Source organism: Larus michahellis, unplaced genomic scaffold (genome assembly GCF_964199755.1).
Source record: "Larus michahellis unplaced genomic scaffold, bLarMic1.1 SCAFFOLD_553, whole genome shotgun sequence".
Classification (NCBI taxonomy): domain Eukaryota; kingdom Metazoa; phylum Chordata; class Aves; order Charadriiformes; family Laridae; genus Larus; species Larus michahellis.
In genome coordinates this window covers 1-20046 of record NW_027435904.1, presented here as the reverse complement: position 1 = coordinate 20046, position 20046 = coordinate 1, and the positions used below count along the sequence as shown (strand labels likewise).

Genomic DNA, 20046 nt, shown 5'->3' with positions numbered 1-20046 from the left:
TGGGGAGGGGGGGAAATAACTTGGGGGGGGGGATATGGGGGGTAGAATCCCTGGGGGGGCTTCCCTGGGGAGGGGGGGGAAATAAGTTGGGGGGGGGATATGGGGGGTAGAATCCCTGGGGGGGGAAACGACTTGGGGGGGATATGGGGGGTAGCATCCCGGGGGGGGCTTCCCTGGGGAGGGGGGGGAAATAACTTGGGGGGGGGATATGGGGGGTAGAATCCCTGGGGGGGAAACGACTTGGGGGGGGATATGGGGGGTAGCATCCCGGGGGGGGCTTCCCTGGGGAGGGGGGGGAAATAACTTGGGGGGGGGATATGGGGGGTAGAATCCCTGGGGGGGGAAACGACTTGGGGGGGATATGGGGGGTAGCATCCCTGGGGGGGCTTCCCTGGGGGGGGGAAACGACTTGGGGGGGGGATATGGGGGGGTAGCATCCCTGGGGGGGCTTCCTTGGGGAGGGGGGGGTGGAAATAACTTGGGGGGGGGATATATATATATATATAGGGGTAGCATCCCTGGGGGGGGAAACGACTTGGGGGGGGGGTATGGGGGGTAGCATCCCTGGGGGGGCTTCCCTGGGGGGGGGAAACGACTTGGGGGGGGGATATATATGGGGGTAGCATCCCTGGGGGGGGGGGGGGGTCAGGACACCCATTGGGGGGGGGGGGGGGGGGCCTCAGTTTTCCCACCTGGGGGGGGGTTTGGATACCCATGGGGGGGTCTCAGGGCACCCATTGGGGGGGGGGGGCAGGACACCCATGGGGGGGGGGGGATCAGGGTTCCCATCTCGGGGGGGGGTCAGGACACCCGGGGGGGGGTCTCAGGGCACCCATCGCGGGGGGGGGGGTCAGGGTTCCCACCTTGGGGGGGGGGTTCAGGACACCCATGGGGGGGTCTCAGGGCACCCATTGTGGGGGGGTCAGGACACCCATTGGGGGGGGGGGGGATCAGGGTTCCCATCTCGGGGGGGGGTCAGGACACCCGGGGGGGGGTCTCAGGGCACCCATCGCGGGGGGGGGGGGTCAGGGTTCCCACCTTGGGGGGGGGGTTCAGGACACCCATGGGGGGGTCTCAGGGCACCCATTGGGGGGGGGTCAGGACACCCATTGGGGGGGGGGGGATCAGGGTTCCCATCTCGGGGGGGGTCAGGACACCCGGGGGGGGGTCTCAGGGCACCCATCGCGGGGGGGGGGGGGGTCAGGGTTCCCACCTTGGGGGGGGGGGGTCAGGACACCCATGGGGGGGGTCTCAGCGCACCCATCGAGGGGGGGCTCAGGGTTCCCATCTGGGAGGGAGGGGGGGGGGCCGGGACAGGACACCCATCTTTTGCGGGGGGGGGGGGGGGGTGCGTTATTTTTCCCACCTGGGGGGGGGAGAGGGGGGGGTTCAGGCCACCCATTGTGTGTGTGTGGGGGGGGATAATCCCACCCTGGTTTATTGGGTGGGGGAAGGGGGGGGGGGGGGGGGGTGTCGGTGTTGGGGGGGGAGGGGGCCACAACCATGACCCCCCCCCCCCGTGTGCCCCCCCCAGCCGCGTTCAAGGCCATCTGCCCGGCGGGGAAGGGCTACCACGTCCTCACCTCCCACCAGACCCTCACCATCCAGGGGGAGAGCGACTTCACCCTCCACATCCACCCCGACGGGCCCCCCCGCGCCCCCCCCCGCCGCCGCCGCCCACCCCCGGCCCCCCCGACGCGCCCCCCCCCCCAGGTTAGTCTCTGCGTCTCCTGTGTGTCCCCCCCCCCGCCCCTGCACCCACCCAGCTCCCCCCTCTGGGGTCCTCTGTATCCCCCGTGACCCCCTTGCGCCCCCCCCCCCGGTGTCCCCTGGGGTCCCCTGTGACCCCCCCATGTCCCCCGTATCCCCCCATCACCCCTTTGTGCCCCCCCCCGGTGTCCCCTGGGGTCTCCTGTGCCCCCCCCATGTCCCCTGGGGTCCCCTGTGACCCCCCCCATGTCCCCCGTATCCCCCCATCACCCCTTTGTGCCCCCCCCCGGTGTCCCCTGGGGTCCCCTGTGACCCCCCCCCATGTCCCCCGTATCCCCCCATCACCCCTTTGTGCCCCCCCCCCGGTGTCCCCTGGGGTCTCCTGTGCCCCCCCCCATGTCCCCTGGGGTCATCTGTCACCCCCCCCATGTCTTTATGTCCCCCCCACCGTCCCCTGTGCCCCCCCCATGACCCCCCCATGTCCCCTGGGGTCCCCTGTGACCCCCCCATGTCCCCCGTATCCCCCCATGACCCCCTTGTGCCCCCCCCCGGTGTCCCCTGGGGTCCCCTGTGCCCCCCCCCATGTCCCCTGGGGTCCCCTGTGACCCCCCCATGTCCCCCGTATCCCCCCATCACCCCTTTGTGCCCCCCCCCGGTGTCCCTGGGGTCCCCTGTGCCCCCCCCATGTCTTTATGTCCCCCCCACCGTCCCCTGTGCCCCCCCCTCGCCATGTCCCCTGGGGTCCCCTGTGCCCCCCCCATGTCCTTTTGCCCCTCACCCCATGACCCTCCCCATGTCCCCTGGGGTCCCCTGTGCCCCCCCCCACGTCCCTGTCCCCCTCCTCCATGTCCCCGTGTCCCCCCCATGTCTCTGCCCCCCCCATCTCTCCCCCCACCCCGACCCTCGATGTCCCTCACGCCCCCCCCACCCCCCCCGTCCCCCCCCGTGACCCCACATTGTCCCCCCTCCCCGCCGCGGGGAGGGGGGGGGGGTGGCATTTGGGGTCTCACTGCCCCCTTCCCCCGCAGCCGTGACCCCCCGGCCATGGTGAGTTGGGGGGGGACAGACGGATGGGGGGGGGGTGGGGATGGGGGGGGTGAAAGGGACATTGGGGACATTGGGGACATCGCGGGGGCGGGGGGGGCGCGACACACGGGGATGGGCAGAGTGGGGGGGGGACTGGGGGGGCCGGAGGGGGGACACGAGGGACTGGGGGGGACACGGTGGGGGCAGAGGGGACACGGGGGACAGGGGGGTCTAGGGGGGCCGTGGGGGGGGGGGCAGAGGGGACACGGGGGGCTGGGGGGGGGGGACACACGGGGGCAGGGGGGGACATGGGGGGCTGGGGGGGACACAGGGGGCTGGGGGGGGCACATGGGGGGGCAGAGGGGCACGTGGGGGGCTGGGGGGGACACAGGGGACACGGGGGGGACACGGGGGGAGCGGAGGGGCCATCAGTGTGTGTCCCCCCCCCCAGCTCCCGGCTTTCTGGACCCACTCGGAGGAGCAGGGCCTGGAGCAGCCCCCGGGGAGCAGCGACCCCCCCCGGTACCCGGGTAAGGGGGGGGACACGGGACGGGGACGGGGACAATCATAGGGATGAGGAGGGGGACAGGGACGTGGGGACCAGGAGGGGACGGGGACAGGGATGGGGACAGGGATGGGGACACGTTTGGGGACAGTTTGGGGATGGGGACATGGGGACAGGGATGGGGACGGGGATGGGGACGGGGATGGGGACACATTTGGGGACAGTTTGGGGATGGGGACAGGGGATGGGGACAGTTGTGGGGACAGGGACAGGGATGGAGACAGGGATGGGAACAGTTTGGGGACGGGGACATGCGTGGTGACAAGGACACGCACAGGGATGAGGATGGGGACAGGGACAGGGACAGGCATGGGGACAGGCATGGGGACAGTTTGGGGATGGGGACAGGGATGGGGACATGTTTGGGGACAGGGATGGGGACATGTTTGGGGACAGGGACAGGGATGGGGACATGTTTGGGGACGGGGACAGGGATGGGGACAGGGATGTGGGGACCAGGAGGGGATGGGGACAGGGATGGGGACAGGGTTGGGGATGGGGACAGGGATGGGGACAGGGATGGGGACAGTTTGGGGGCGGGGACGGGGATGGGGCAGGGACACGCGTGGGGACAAGGACACGCAGAGGGATGAGGATGGGGACGGGGACACGGGGACCAGGAGGGGATGGGGACTGTTTGGGGACGGGGACACGTGCGGTGACAAGGACACACAGGATGGGGGTGGCAGCGTGGGGACCAGGAGGGGACGGTGACGGTTTGGGGACAGGATGGGGACAAGGATGGGGACAGGGATGAGGATGGGGACAGGGATGGGGACGGGACAGGGATGGGGACAGTGGGACACCCATGGGGACAGGGATGGGATGGGGACACGTGTGGGGACGGGGAAGGGATGGGAGAGGGATGGGGACAGTGGGACACAGGATGGGGACAGGGACAAGATGGGGACAGGACAGGGATGGGGACAGGGAGGAGGATGGGGACAGTGTGGGGACAACCATGGGGACAAGGCAGGGATGGGGACAGGGATGGGGAGAAGACAGGGATGGGGACAAGGACGGGATGGGACGCGGACGGGGACAGTGGGACACGCGTGGGGACAGGGACGGGAACGGGGACACGCGTGGGGACAGGGATGGGATGGGGACAGGGATGGGGACAGGATGGGGACAGTAGGGGGACACGGATGGGGACAGGATGGGGACACGGATGGGGACACGGATGGGGACAGGGATGGGGACAGGATGGGGACAGGGATGGGGACAGGGATGGGGACAGGACGGGGACAGGGATGGGGACACGGATGGGGACAGGATGGGGACAGGGATGGGGACAGGGATGGGGACAGGGATGGGGACAGGGATGGGGACAGGACGGGGACAGGGATGGGGACAGGGATGGGGACACGGATGGGGACAGGGATGGGGACAGGATGGGGACAGGGATGCAGGGATGGGGACACGGATGGGGACAGGGATGGGGACAGGACGGGACAGGGATGGGGACAGGGATGGGGACAGGGATGGGGACAGGGATGGGGACAGGACGGGGACAGGGATGGGGACACGGATGGGGACAGGGATGGGGACAGGGATGGGGACAGGGATGGGGGCACGGATGGGGACAGGGATGGGGACAGGATGGGGACAGGATGGGGACAGGGATGGGGGCACGGATGGGGACAGGGATGGGGACAGGGATGGGGACAGGGATGGGGACAGGGATGGGGGCACGGATGGGGACAGGGATGGGGACAGGATGGGGACAGGGATGGGGACAGGGATGGGGGCACGGATGGGGACACGGATGGGGACAGGGATGGGGACAGGGATGGGGACAGGGATGGGGGCACGGATGGGGACAGGGATGGGGACAGGATGGGGACAGGGGATGGGGACAGGGATGGGGGCACGGATGGGGACAGGATGGGGACAGGATGGGGACACGGATGGGGACAGGGATGGGGACAGGGATGGGGGCACGGATGGGGACACGGATGGGAAGGGGGACAGGGATGGGGTCATGGATGGGGGCACGGATGGGGACAGGGATGGGGACAGGATGGGGACAGGGATGGGGACAGGATGGGGACAGGGATGGGGACAGGGATGGGGACAGGATGGGGACAGGGATGGGGTCATGGATGGGGACAGGGATGGGGACAGGGATGGGGACAGGATGGGGACAGGATGGGGACCGGGAGGGGACGGGGACAGGAGGGCCCGTGTGGGGGGACAGAGGGTGGGACGAGGACACCGTGGGGGGGTGGGGGTGTGGGGCTGTGTCCCCTCAATGTCCCCGTCTGTCCCCCCTGTCCCCCCCCCAGAGGTGGTGGCCCGTCCCACCACGGCCGTGGTCCTGCGGGTGGTGGCCGAGCAGCACACACGCAGCGCCGCCGAGATCGCCCCCACCCAGGTCACCGGTGAGGGGACCCCCCCACCACCCCCCCCCCCACCCCCAGACCCCCCCTCGGGACCCACCTGGGACCCCCCTCAGCCCCTCCCTGCGACCCCCAGACCCCCCCCAGGACCCCCTGAGACCCCCAGATCCCCATGGGACCCCACAGACCCCCCTGGGACCCCTCAGGACCCCCCCCCCGGGACCCCCAGACCCCCCCAGGACCCACCTGGGACCCCTCAGGACCCCCCCCCCGGAACCCCCAGACCCCCCCAGGACCCTTCGCCTGAGACCCCCAGATCCCCATGGGATCCCCCCCCCCCAGGACCCCCTGAGACCCCCAGATCCCCGTGGGAGCCCCCCAGACCCCCCCGGGACCCCCCTGAGATGCCCAGACCCCCCCCCACCCCCTCTGGAACCCCCTGCGACCCCCTCTAACCCCCCCCAACCTCCCCCAGGACCCCCCGGAGACCCCCCCCCAGGACCCTCCTGTGCCCCCTTGGGACTCCCCTGCGACCCCCAGATCCCCCCGAGACCCCCCCTGGGACCCTCCTGTGCCCCCTCGGGACCCCCCCGAGACGCCCAGCCCCCTCTGGAACCCCCTGGGACCCCCCCTAAGACCCCCCAGGACCTTCCTGTGCCCCTTTGGGACCCCCCCAAGACCCCCCTGAGACCCTCAGCCCCCTCTGGAACCCCCTGGGACCCCCTCTAACCCCCCCCAAACCTCCCCTGAGACCCCCCCGGGACCCTCCTGTGCCCCCTTGGGACCTCCCCAAGACCCCCAGACCCCCCCACCCCCTCTGGAACCCTCTGGGACCCCCTCTAACCCCCCCCAAACCTCCCTTGCGACCCCCCTGAGACGCCCCAGGACCCTCCTGTACCCCTTTGGGACCCCCCCAAGACCCCCCTGTGTCCCCTTGGGACCCCCCCAAGACCCCCAGACCCCCCCACCCCCTCTGGAACCCTCTGGGACCCCCTCTAACCCCCCCAAACCTCCCCCAAGACCCCCCCCCGGGACCCTCCTGTGCCCCTTTGGACCCCCCAAGAACCCCAGACCCCCCAGAGACCCCCCCAACCCCTCTGGAACCCCCTCTAACCCCCCCAAACCTCCCCTGGGACCCCCCCTAAACCCCCCCCGGCACTTTTTTGGGACCCTTTGTGACCCCCCCTTCCCCGTGTCGCGTCCGCCCCCCCCCCCCCCCAGAGACGGACGAATGCAAACTGAACCGCAACATCTGCGGCCCCGGGGAGTGCGTGATGGGGCCGGGGGGGTACAGCTGCCTCTGCTACCCGGGGTACCGCTGGCACCCCCAGCGCCGCTACTGCACCGGTACGGGGGGGCTGGGGGGGCCAGAGGGGCTGGGGGGGTTTGAGGGGTCTGGGTGCCCCCCCAGGGATGTTATTGCACCGGTATGGGGGGGTCTGGGGGGGGTTGAGGGGTCTGGGTGCCCCCCCAGGGATGTTATTGCACCGGTACGGGGGGGTCTGGGGGGGTCTGGGGGGGGTTGAGGGGTCTGGGTGCCCCCCCAGGGATGTTAATGCACCGGTACGGGGGGGTCGGGGGGGTTTGAGGGGTCTGGGGGGGTTGAGGGGTCTGGGTGCCCCCCCCAGAGATGTTAATACACCGGTACAGGGGGGTCTGGGGGGGTCTGGGGGGGTCTGGGGGATGTTGAGGGCTCTGGGTGCCCCCCCAGGGATGTTAATACACCGGTACGGGGGGGTCTGGGGGGGGTTGAGGGGTCTGGGTGCCCCCCCAGGGATGTTAATGCACCGGTATGGGGGGGTCTGGGGGGGGTTGAGGGCTCTGGGTTCCCCCTCAGGGATGTCAATGTACCGGTACGGGGGGGTCTGGGGGGGGTTGAGGGGTCTGGGTGCCCCCCCAGGGATGTTAATGCACCGGTACGGGGGGGTCTGGGGGGGTCTGGGGGATGTTGAGGGCTCTGGGTGCCCCCCCAGGGATGTTAATGCACCGGTACGGGGGGGTCTGGGGGGGGTTGAGGGCTCTGGGTGCCCCCCCAGGGATGTTAATGCACCGGTATGGGGGGGTCTGGGGGGGTTTGAGGGGTCTGGGTGCCCCCCCAGGGATGTTAATGCACCGGTACGGGGGGGTCTGGGGGGGTTTGAGGGGTCTGGGGGGGTTTGAGGGGTCTGGGGGGGTTGAGGGGTCTGGCTGTCCCCCCCCAGGGATGTTAATACACCGGTACGGGGGGGTCTTGGGGGGGTTGAGGGGTCTGGGGGGGTTGAGAGGGGTCTGGTTCCCCCCAGGGATGTTATTGCACCGGTACGGGGGGGTCTGGGGGCTCTGGGGGGGGGTTCGCGTGTGCGTGGGGCAGAACACGGCTGCACACGCGTGTGCGTGGGGGGAAACATGTCTGCACACGCGTGTGCATGTGCCCGGGGGGGGGTCACCGTGCGTCAGCACGTCCCCCCACGCACAGCGGGGGGTGTGGGGTGCGCGTGTGCATGTGCGGTGCTGCCGTGACACGTGTGTGCGTGTGCGGTGCCGCCGTGACACGCGTGTGCGTATGTGGTGCCGCCGTGACACGCGTGTGCGTGTGCGGTGCCGCCGTGACACGCGTGTGCCCCCGCGCAGACGTGAACGAGTGCGAGGCGGAGCCGTGCGGCGCCGGGCGCGGGGTCTGCATGAACACGGGCGGCTCCTACAACTGCCACTGTCACCGCGGGTTCCAGCTCAGCCTCCACAAGGGCGTGCGCTCCTGCGCCGGTGGGGACACGGCACGCGGCACGCGGGGACACGGGGACACGGCACGCGGGGACACAGGGACACGGGGACACGGGGACACGGCACACGGGGACACGGCACACGGCACATGGGGACGGGGGGGCATGGGGACACAGGGACATGGGGACATGGCACACGGGGACACGGCACATGGGGACACGGCACATGGGGACATGGCACACGGGGACACGGCACACGGGGACACGGGGACGCAGGGACACGGGGACACGGGGACACAGGGACATGGCACACGGGGACACGGCACATGGGGACACAGGGACACGGGGACACAGGGACACGGACACAGGGACACGGCACGTGGGGACACAGAGACATGGGGACACGGGACACAGAGACATGGGATGTGGCACATGGCACACGGGGACACGGTACATGGCACATGGGGACGGGGGGCATGGGGACACGGGGACACGGGGACACGGCACATGGGGACATGGCACATGGGGACATGGCACACGGGGACACGGGGACACGGCACATGGCACACGGGGACACGGCACACGGGGACACGGGGACGCAGGGACACAGGGACACAGGGACATGGCACACGGGGACAGGGGGGCATGGGGACACGGGGACACGGCACACGGGGACACGGGGACACAGGGACACGGGGACACAGGGACATGGCACACGGGGACACAGCACATGGGGACACAGGGACACGGGGACACAGGGACACGGACACAGGGACACGGCACGTGGGGACACAGAGACATGGGGACACGGGACACAGGGACATGGGATGTGGCACATGGCACACGGGGACACGGCACATGGCACATGGGGACGGGGGGCATGGGGACACGGGGACACGGCACATGGGGACACGGCACATGGGGACACGGGGACATGGGGACACAGGGACACGGCACATGGCACATGGGGACACAGAGACATGGGGACACGGGACACGGGGACATGGGACATGGCACATGGCACACGGGGACACAGAGGCATGGGGACACGGGGACACAGGGACACAGCACATGGGGACACGGACACAGGGACACGGCACACGGGGACATGGGGACACAGGGACATGGCACACGGCACACGGGGACACGGGGATTGTGGGGACATGGGACATGGGACACGGGGACATGGGGATACGGCGACATGGGGATACGGGACACGGAGACACAGGGACATGGGGACACGGGAGATGGGACACGGGGACACAGGGACATGAGGATTGTGGGGACATGGGGACAGGGGGACACAGGGACACGGGGACATGGGGATTGTGGAGACACAGGACACGGGGACACAGGACACAGGGACACAGGGATTGTGGGGACATGGGAGGCGGGGACGTGGGACACAGGGATGTGGGGACATGGGACATGGGGAAGGGGCAGGGGACACAGGAGGGGGTTGGGGACAGGGTTGGGGACACGGGCCAGGGTTGGGGACACAGGAGGGGGTTGGGGACAGGGTTGGGGACACAGGCCGGGGTTGGGGCCATGGGACAGGGTTGGGGACACGGGATGGGGACACGGGCCGGGGTTGGGGACGGTGACCCGGGGGCTGCGTGACAGACATCGACGAGTGCGCCAAGGCGGACATCTGCGGGGACGGTGGCACCTGCACCAACGTCCCCGGCCACTACAAGTGCGAGTGTCACCCGGGCTACCGCCGCAAGAGCTCCCGGCAGCCGCTCTGCGAAGGTGACACGGGGACGGGGACGCGGGGACGGGGACACGGGGACGGGGATGGGGACAGGGGGACGGGGACACGGGGATGGAGATGGGGACACGGGGACGGGGACACGGGGACGGAGATGGGGACACAGGGATGGGGATGGGGACACGGGGTCACGGGGACAGGGACATGGGGATGGGGACATGGGGACGGGGACGCGGGGATGGGGACAGGGACATGGGGACGGGGATGGGGACACAGGGATGGGGACAGGGGGACGGGGACACGGGGACAGGGACATGGGGACGGGGACATGGGGATGGAGATGGGGACACGGGGATGGAGATGGGGACACGGGGACGGCGATGGGGACACGGGGACAGGGACAGGGACATGGGGACGGAGATGGGGACACAGGGATGGGGACGGGGACACGGGGACGGGGACACGGGGATGGGGACACGGGGACAGGGACATGGGGACAGAGATGGGGACACAGGGATGGGGATGGGGACACGGGGTCACGGGGACAGGGACATGGGGATGGGGACATGGGGACGGGGACGCGGGGATGGGGACAGGGACATGGGGATGGAGATGGGGACACAGGGATGGGGACAGGGGGATGGGGACACGGGGACAGGGACATGGGGACAGGGACTTGGGGACGGAGATGGGGACACGGGGACAGGGATGGGGACATGGGGACAGGGATGGGGACACGGGGACAGGGACAAGGGGACACTGCAGGGGTGCCCCCCCCATAACGGCGTGCTGCGGGGTCCCCCCCATGTCCCCCCGTCCCCCGTGTCCCCGTGTGTCCCCGTGTCCCCCCCCATGTCCCCCCGTCCCCCGTGTCCCCCCCCGTGTCCCCCCCCGTGTCCCCCCAGACATCAACGAGTGCCTGGACGCGGGGACGTGCCCCGAGGGCAAGTGCGAGAACCAGCCCGGGGGCTTCCTCTGCACCCCCTGCCCCCCCGGCTACCGCGGCCACGGCGGGGCCTGCCTCGGTCAGCACCCCCCGGACCCCCCCGGACCCCCCCGGACCCCCCACCCCCCTCACACCCCCCCCAGCACCCCCCCGGCACCCCCCCACCCCCCTCACAGCCCCCCACGGACCCCCCCAGGACCCCCCCGGCACCCCCCACCCCCCTCACAACCCCCCAGGACCCTCCTGGCACCCCCCCACCCCCCTCACACCCCCCCCAGGACCCCCCCGGCACCCCCCCACCCCCCTCACAACCCCCCAGGACCCTCCTGGCACCCCCCCACCCCCCTCACAACCCCCCAGGACCCCCCCGGCACCCCCCCACCCCCCTCACAACCCCCCAGGACCCCCCTGGCACCTCCCCACCTCCCCAATCCCCTCACAGCCCCCCCGGGACCCCCCCCACCTCCCCACCCCCCTCACCCCCCTCCCCCCGGCACCCCCCCGGCACCCCCCCCACCTCCCCACCCCCTTCACAGCCCCCCCGGGACCCCCCTCACACCCCCCCCAGGACCCCCCCGGCACCCCCCACCCCCCTCACAACCCCCCAGGACCCCCCCGGGACCCCCCCACCTCCCCAATCCCCTCACAGCCCCCCCCCGGCACCCCCCCCACCTCCCCACCCCCCTCACACCCCCCCCAAGCACCCCCTCTGACCCCCCGGGACCCCCCCAGGACCCTCCCGTGACCCCCCTGGGACCCCCCCAGGATGCTCCCGCACCCCCCGACCCCCCTCCGACCCCCCCGGGACGCCCCCACCTCCCCACCCCCCTCACAGCCCCCCCGGGACCCCCCCCACACCCACCCCACGACCCCCCCGGGACCCCCCCACCTCCCCACCCCCCTCACACCCCCCCCGGCACCCCCTCTGACCCCCCGGGACCCCCCCAGGACCCTCCCGTGACCCCCCTGGCACCCCCCCGGGACCCCCCCAGGATGCCTCCGCACCCCCCGACCCCCCCCCGACCCCCCCGCCCCCAGGATCCCCCCCCCGACCCCACCCCCACCCCTCAGGACCCCCCAGGATCCTTCCCCGACCCCCCCATACCCCCCCGGGACCCCCCCCGACCCTCCTGGGACCCCCCCAGGACCCCCTCTGACCCACCTGGGTCCCCCCCCAGGACCCCCCGGGACCCCCCAGGATCCTCCTCGACCCCCCCAGACCCCCCCGGGACCCCCCAGACCCCCCCACACCCCCTGGGACCCCCCGGGTTCCTTCCCCGACCCCCCCGGGACCCCCCCGACAACCCCCCGACACCCCCACAGACCCCCTGGGAGACCCCCCACCCACACGACCCCCCAAGGACCCCCATCCCTTGGACCCCCCTTTCAGGACCCCCCCCACTGGGGACCCTTCTCCATCCCTGGACCCCCCCGGGGACCCCCCCCGCCCCGGGGACCCCAATATCCCTGTTCCCCCCCCCCCCCGGGACCCCATTATCCACCTCCCCCCCACCTTGAGACCCCAATATCCTTGTGCCCCCCCCCCCGGGACCCCAGTATTTGTGTTCCCCCCCCCCCCTCGAGACCCCAAAATCCACCTCCCCCCCCCTCCCCAATATCCCCGTTTCCCCCCCCCCGGGACCCCAATATCCACCTTCCTCCCCCCCCCCCCGGGGGACCCCAATATCTGTGTGTGTTTCCCCCCCCCCAGACGTGAACGAGTGCGAGGGGGGGGGGCTGTGCCCCAGCGGGGTCTGCGTCAACACCCCCGGCTCCTTCAAGTGCCAGTGCCCCCCCGGGCTGCAGCCCGCCAGGGACCCCCCCGCTGCGAAGGTGCCCCCCCTTCCCCCCCCCCCGGGACCTAGAGGGGCTGGGGGGGGCTAGAGGGGGCTGGGGGGCATTGGGGGGGTGGGGGTTATAGGGGTCTGGGGGGGGGTTTAAGGGGGTCTGGGGGTCTGGGGGAGGGGTTTTAGGGGGTCTGGGGGCGTCTGGGGGCCTGGGGGGGGGATTGGGGGTTCTGTGGGGGATTTTAAGGGGGTCTGGGAGGGTTTTGGGGGTCTGGGGGGGGTTTTTAAGGGGGTCTGGGGGGGTCTGGGGGGCCTGGGGGTGGGATTGGGGGTCTGGGGAGGGGTTTTAAGGGGGTCTGGGGGGGTTATAGGGGTCTGGGGGGGGGTTTAAGGGGGTCTGGAGGGGTCTGGGGGGCCTGGGGGGGGGTTAAGGGGGTCTGGGGGGTTTTGGGGGTCTGGGGGGGTCTGAGGGGCCTGTGGGGGGGGGGGTTGGGGGTCTGTGGGGGGGTTTTAAGGGGGTCTGGGGGCCTGGGGGGGGGGGGTTGGGGGTCTGTGGGGGGGTTTTAAGGGGGTCTGGGTGTTTTGGGGGTCGGGGGGGGTTTTAAGGGGGTCTGGGGGGTTTTGGGGGTCTGGGGGGGTCTGAGGGGCCTGTGGGGGGGAGATTGGGGGTCTGGGGGGGATTTTAAGGGGGTCTGGGGGGTCTGGGGGGCGTTGGGGGGGGGATTGGGGGTCTGGAGGGGGTGTTTAAGGGGTCTGGGGGGGTTTTGGGGGTCTGTGGGGGGGTTTTAAGGGGGTCTGGAGGGGTCTGGGGGGCCTGGGGGGGGTGTTTAAGGGGGTCTGGGGGGTTTTGGGGGTCTGGGGGGGTCTGAGGGGCCTGTGGGGGGGGGGGTTGGGGGTCTGTGGGGGGGTTTAAGGGGGTCTGGGGGGCCTGGGGGGGGGGGGTTGGGGGTCTGTGGGGGGGTTTTAAGGGGGTCTGGGGGGCCTGGGGGGGGGGGTTGGGGGTCTGTGCGGGGGTTTTAAGGGGGTCTGGGATGTTTTGGGGGTCGGGGGGGGTTTTAAGGGGGTCTGGGGGGTTTTGGGGGTCTGTGGGGGGGTTTTAAGGGGGTCTGGGGGGTTTTGGGGGTCTGGGGGGGTCTGAGGGGCCTGTGGGGGGGAGATTGGGATTCTGGGGGGATTTTAAGGGGGTCTGGGGAGTCTGGGGGGCCTGTGGGGGGGTTTTAAGGGGGTCTGGGGGGCGTTGGGGGGGGGATTGGGGGTCTGTGGGGGGGTTTTAAGGGGGTCTGGGGTGTTTTGGGGGTCGGGGGGGTTTTAAGGGGGTCTGGGGGGGGTCTGGGGGGCCTGTGGGGGGGTTTTAAGGGGGTCTGGGGGGGTTTTTGGGGATCTATGGGTCTGGGATCTGGGGTCCTGTATATGGCTCTGTGGGGGGTGTATGGGGGGATCTATGGGTCTGAGGGGGGGGTCTATGGGTCTGGGGGGGTGTCTATTGGTCTGGGGGGGGTCTGGGGGCCTGTATATGGCTCTGGGGGGGGTGTATGGGGGGGTTATATGTTGTATGGGGGGGAATTTATTGGTCTGGGGGGGGTCTATGGGTCTGGGGGGGGATCTGGGGGCCTGTATATGGGTCTGGGGGGGTGTATGGGGGGGTTATATGTTGTAGGGGGGGGTCTATGGGTCTGGGGGGGTGTCTATTGGTCTGGGGGGGGGTCTGGGGGCCTGTATATGTGTCTGGGGGGGGTGTATGGGGGGGTTATATGTTGTATGGGGGGGGACCTATGGGTCTGGGGGGGGTCTATGGGTCTGGGGGGGGGTCTGGGGGCCTGTATATGTGTCTGGGGGGGGTGTATGGGGGGGTTATATGTTGTATGGGGGGGGGTGTCTATGGGTCTGGGGGGGATCTGGGGGCCTGTATGTGAGTCTGGGGGGATGTATGGGGGGATCTATGGGTCTGAGGGGGGTGTCTATGGGTCTGGGGGCGGGTCTGGGGGCCTGTATATGGGTCTGGGGGGGTGTATGGGGGGGTTATATGTTGTATGGGGGGGAATTTATTGGTCTGAGGGGGGGGTCTATGGGTCGGGGGGGGTGTCTGGGGGCCTGTATATGGGTCTGGGGGGGTGTATGGGGGGGTTATATGTTGTAGGGGGGGGTCTATGGGTCTGGGGGGTGTCTATGGGTCGGGGGGGGGGTCTGGGGGCCTGTATATGTGTCTGGGGGGGGTGTATGGGGGGGTTATATGTTGTATGGGGGGGGGTCTATGGGTGTGGGGGGGGATCTGGGGGCTGTATATGGGTCTGGGGGGGTGTATGGGGGGATCTATGGGTCCGGGGAGGGGGTGTGTGTCTGTGGGGCTGTTGCCCCCCCCCCCGTGACGTGTCCCCCCCCCGCAGACATCGACGAGTGTGAGTTCGCGGCCGCCTGCGTGGGGGGGGAGTGCGTGAACACGCCGGGCTCCTACCGCTGCCTCTGCCGCCCCGGCTTCGCCCTGCGCCACGGCCGCCACTGCCAGGGTGAGCCCTCGCACGCGCGCGTGCAACGCACCCCCCCCCCCACACACACACCCCCCCCCCGGCCGTGCAAGGGACCCCCCACCCCCCTCCTGGGCGTGCGAGGGGACGCCGACCCCCCCCGAGCGTGCAAAGGGTACACACCCCCCCGAGCGTGCGAGGAGGCCTCGCACGAGAGCTCGTGCGACAGCCCCTGGTGCGACAGCACGCACCAAGGGACCCCCCCCCACCCCCCCTCCGGGCGTGCAAGGGACCCCCCACCCTCCCTGAGCGTGCAAGGAGACGCCGAACCCCCCCCCAGCGTGCAAGGAGGCCTCGCACGAGAGCTCGTGCGAGAGCCCCTGGTGCGACAGCGTGTCCCCCCCCTGTGTCGCACGAGGGGGTGCGAGGCCGGGGGTCCCACGTGTGTCGCACGAGGGGGTGCGAGGGTGGGGGTCCCCCCCCCCTGTTGCACGAGGGGGTGCGAGGCCGGGGGTCGCACGAGGGGTCCCTCGTGTCGCACAAGGGGGGTGTGAGGCCGGGTGGGGGTCCCTCGTGTGCAGGGGGGGGGGGGGGGTCCCACGTGTGTCGCACGAGGGGGGTGTGAGGGTGGGGGTCCCTCGTGTGTGGGGCCACGGGTCACACGAGGGGTCCCTTGTGTCGCACAAGGGGGTGCGAGGCCAGGGGTCCCCCCCCATTTCACACGAGGGGGTGCGAGGCCGGGGGTCCCTCGTGTCGCACGAGGGGGGTGTGAGGCCAGGGGTCTCCCCCCGTGTCGCACGAGGGGGTGTGAGGCCGGGGGTCCCACGTGTGTCGCACGAGGGGGTTTGAGGCCAGGGGTCCCCCCCCATTTCACACGAGGGGGGGGTGAGGCCGGGGGTCCCACGTGTGTCACACGAGGGGGTGCAAGGGTGGGGGTCCCTCGTGTGCGGGGCTGGGGGTCGCACGAGGGGTCCCACGTGTCGCACGAGGGGGTTTGAGGCCGGGGGTCCCACGTGTTTCGCACGAGGGGGTGTGAGGCCGGGGGTCCCCCCCCATTTCGCACGAGGGGGTGCAAGGCCGGGGGTCTCCCCCTCTGTCACACGAGGGGGTGCAAGGGTGGGGGTCCCTTGTGTCACACGAGGGGGGTGTGAGGCCGGGGGTCTCCCTCCGTGTCGCACGAGGGGGTGCAAGGGTGGGGGTCCCTCGTGTGCGGGGCTGGGGGTCACACGAGGGGTCCCACGTGTCGCACGAGGGGGTTTGAGGCCGGGGGTCCCCCCCCATGTCGCACGAGGGGGTTTGAGGCCAGGGGTCCCCCCCCATTTCACACGAGGGGGTGCGAGGCCGGGGGTCCCTCATGTCGCACGAGGGGGGTGTGAGGCCGGGGGTCTCCCCCCGTGTCGCACGAGGGGGTGCAAGGGTGGGGGTCCCTCGTGTGCGGGGCTGGGGGTCACACGAGGGGTCCCACGTGTCGCACGAGGGGGTTTGAGGCCGGGGGTCCCCCCCCATGTCGCACGAGGGGGTTTGAGGCCAGGGGTCCCCCCCCATTTCACACGAGGGGGTGCGAGGCCGGGGGTCCCTCATGTCGCACGAGGGGGGTGTGAGGCCGGGGGTCTCCCCCCGTGTCGCACGAGGGGGTGCAAGGGTGGGGGTCCCTCGTGTGTGGGGCCAGGGGTCACACGAGGGGTCCCTTGTGTCGCACGAGGGGGTTTGAGGCCGGGGGTCCCCCCCCGTGTCGCATGAGGGGGTGCGAGGCCGGGGGTCCCTCGTGTCGCACGAGGGGGGTGCGAGGCCGGGGGTCCCACGTGTTTCGCACGAGGGGGTGTGGGGCCGGGGGTCCCCCCCCATTTCGCACGAGGGGGTTTGAGGCCGGGGGTCCCACGTGTTTCACACGTGGGGGTTTGAGGCCGGGGGTCCCTCGTGTCGCACGAGGGGGGTGCGAGGCGGCCGTGTGTGTCCCCCCCCCAGACATCGACGAGTGTGCGCTGGACGCGGGGCTCTGCGCCCCCCACGGCGCCTGCACCAACCTGGAGGGGTCCTTCCTCTGCCGCTGCCCCCCCGGCTTCGGCCCCGCGCCCGACCACCGCGGCTGCCAGGGTGGGGGCCCGGGGGGGGCCCGGGGGGGGCCGGGGGAATGGGGGGGGGTGGGGGGCTCTGGGGGGCTCGGGGGGGGGCGCCCGTGGGGTCTGGGGGGGGCGGGGAAGGCTCCAGGGGGATGGGGGAATGGGGGGCTCGGGGGGGTCCATGGGGGGCTGGGGGGACCGGGGGGGGTCCCTGTGGGGCTGGGGGGCTCGGGGGGTCCAGGGGGGCTTGGGGGGGCTGGCGGAATGGGGGGGGGGGCTCTGGGGACTCGGGGGGGCCCATGGGGTCTGGGGGACTGGGGGGCTCCGGGGGGCTGAGGGAGGCCCATGGGGGGCTGGGGGAATGGGGGGGGGGGCTCCGGGGGGTTCGGGGGGGTCCATGGGGGACTGGGGGGTTCTGGGGGGGGGTCCCTGTGGGGCTGGGGGGCTCGGGGGGTCCAGGGGGGGCTGGGGGAATGGGGGACTCCGGGGGGCTGGGGGGCTGGGGGGACTAGGGGGTTCTGGGGGGGGGGGGTCCATGGGGGTCTGGGGGGTCCCTGGGGGGGGGTGTGTGTGTCCTGGGGACCTGGGGGGGGTCCCTGGAGGGGGTCCATGGGGGGTGTCTCTGGGGGGGGGGTCCCTTGGGGTGGGGGGTTGGGGGGGGTTCCCTGGGGGCTCTGGCTGGTCCCTGAGGGGGGGGTCGGTAGGGGGTCCCCATGGGGGGTGTCCATGGGGGGTGTCCCTGGGGGGGGGGGTCCCTTGGGGGGGGGGGGGTTGGGGGGGGTCCCTGGGGGCTCTGGCTGGTGCCTGGGGGGGGGGTCGGTAGGGGGTCCCCATGGGGGGTGTCCATGGGGGGTGTCTCTGGGGGGGGGGGGGTTGGGGGGGGTCCCTGGGGGCTCTGGCTGGTGCCTGGGGGGGTGGTCAGTAGGGGGTCCCCATGGGGGGGGGTCCCCGGGGGGGGGTCCTTGAAGGGGGCTCCAGGGGTGTCCCCGGGGGGGTCGGCGGGGGGTCGGTGGGGGGTGTGTGTGTGCGGGGGGGGGGGGGGGTGGTGGGGGCGCTGACGGGGGGGTGTCTCAGCGCGGGGGCCGCCCCCCCCCCGCAAGGAGTGTTACCTCAGCCTGGAGGACTCGGTGCTCTGCGACTCCGTGCTGGGCACCAACGTGACGCGGGGGGAGTGCTGCTGCTCGCTGGGCGCCGGCTGGGGGGACCACTGCGAGCTCTACCCCTGCCCCCTCCCCTCCTCCGGTACGGGGGGGCATTGGGGGGGGGCGGGGGGGGCGCTGGAGGGGGCTGGGATGGGGCTTGAGGGGCTGGGATGGGGCTGGGGGGGGTCTGGGAGTGTCTAGGATGGGGCTGGGGGGGGCTAAGATGGGCTGGGGGGCTCCAGGATGGGGCTGGGGGGACCACTGCGAGCTCTACCCCTGCCCCCTCCCCTCCTCCGGTACGGGGGGGGCGCGGGGGGGGGCGGGGGGGGCGCTGGAGGGGGCTGGGGGGGTCTAGGATGGGGCTGGGGGCGGCTAAGATGGGGCTGGGGGGACCACTGCGAGCTCTACCCCTGCCCCCTCCCCTCCTCCGGTACGGGGGGGGCGCGGGGGGGGGCGGGGGGGGGGCTGGAGGGGGCTGGGATGGGACTAGGATGGGGCTGGAGGGGGCTGGGGGGGTCTAGGATGGGACTGGGGGGGTCTAGGATGGGGCTGGGGGGGTCTAGGATGGGACTGGGGGCGTCTTGGGGGCTGGGGGGGTCTAGGATGGGGCTGGGGGGGTCTGGGGGGGCTCCAGGATGGGGCTGGGGGGACCACTGCGAGCTCTACCCCTGCCCCCTCCCCTCCTCCGGTACGGGGGGGCATTGGGGGGGGGCTGGAGGGGGCTGGGATGGGGCTGGGGGGGGCTCGGGGGGTTTAGGATGGGACTGGGGGGGTCTAGGATGGGGCTTGAGGGGCTGGGATGGGGCTGGGGGGGGTCTGGGGGGTGTCTGGGAGTGTCTAGGATGGGGCTGGGGGGGGTCTTGGGGGCTGGGGGAGTCTAGAATGGGGTTGGGGGGGTCTGGGGGGGCTCTAGGATGGGGTTGGGGGAGGTCTGGGGGGGCTCTAGGATGGGGTGGGGGGGGGCTGGGGGGCTCCGGGATGGGGCTGGGGGGACCACTGCGAGCTCTACCCCTGCCCCCTCCCCTCCTCCGGTACGGGGGGGCATTGGGGGGGGGCGGGGGGGGGCGCTGGAGGGGGCTGGGGGGGTCTAGGATGGGGCTGGGGGCGGCTAAGATGGGGCTGGGGGGGTCTAGGATGGGGCTGGGGGGGGCTAAGATGGGGCTGGGGGGGTCTAGGATGGGGCTGGGGGGGGCTAAGATGGGGCTGGGGGGGTCTAGGATGGGGTTGGGGGGGTCTGGGGAGGGGTCTGGGGGGGTCTAGGATGGGGCTGGGGGGGTCTAGGATGGGGCTTGAGGGGCTGGGATGGGGCTGGGGGGGCTCCAGGATGGGGCTGGGGGGGGCTAAGATGGGACTGGGGGTGTCTAGGATGGGGTTGGGGGGGTCTGGGGGGGGGTCTGGGGGGGTCTAGGATGGGGCTGGGGGGGTCTAGGATGGGGCTTGAGGAGCTGGGATGGGGCTGGGGGGGCTCCAGGATGGGGCTGGGGGGGGCTAAGTTGGGGCTGGGGGGTCTGGGGGGGCTCTAGGATGGGGCTGGGGGGGTCTCCAATGGGGATGGGGGGGTCTGGGGGGGTCTAGGATGGGGCTGGGGGGCTCTAG

The 20046-nt window shown here is 71.6% G+C and overlaps 1 protein-coding gene across 1 annotated transcript; it reads left to right on the top strand.

Moving 5' to 3' along the window:
• Positions 1–1534: 1534 nt before the first annotated feature.
• LOC141736768 (latent-transforming growth factor beta-binding protein 3-like) lies at positions 1535–18550 on the top strand (the record flags this gene model as incomplete). Its single annotated transcript, XM_074571336.1, is given in 13 exon segments — positions 1535–1646; positions 2739–2757; positions 3128–3266; positions 5590–5685; positions 6865–6990; positions 8254–8385; positions 9966–10094; positions 10959–11078; positions 12711–12815; positions 12818–12832; positions 15171–15290; positions 17214–17342; positions 18383–18550. Coding segments are annotated over 13 exon segments (1410 nt in total), but the record flags the coding sequence as incomplete, so codon positions are not given.
• Positions 18551–20046: the final 1496 nt, after the last annotated feature.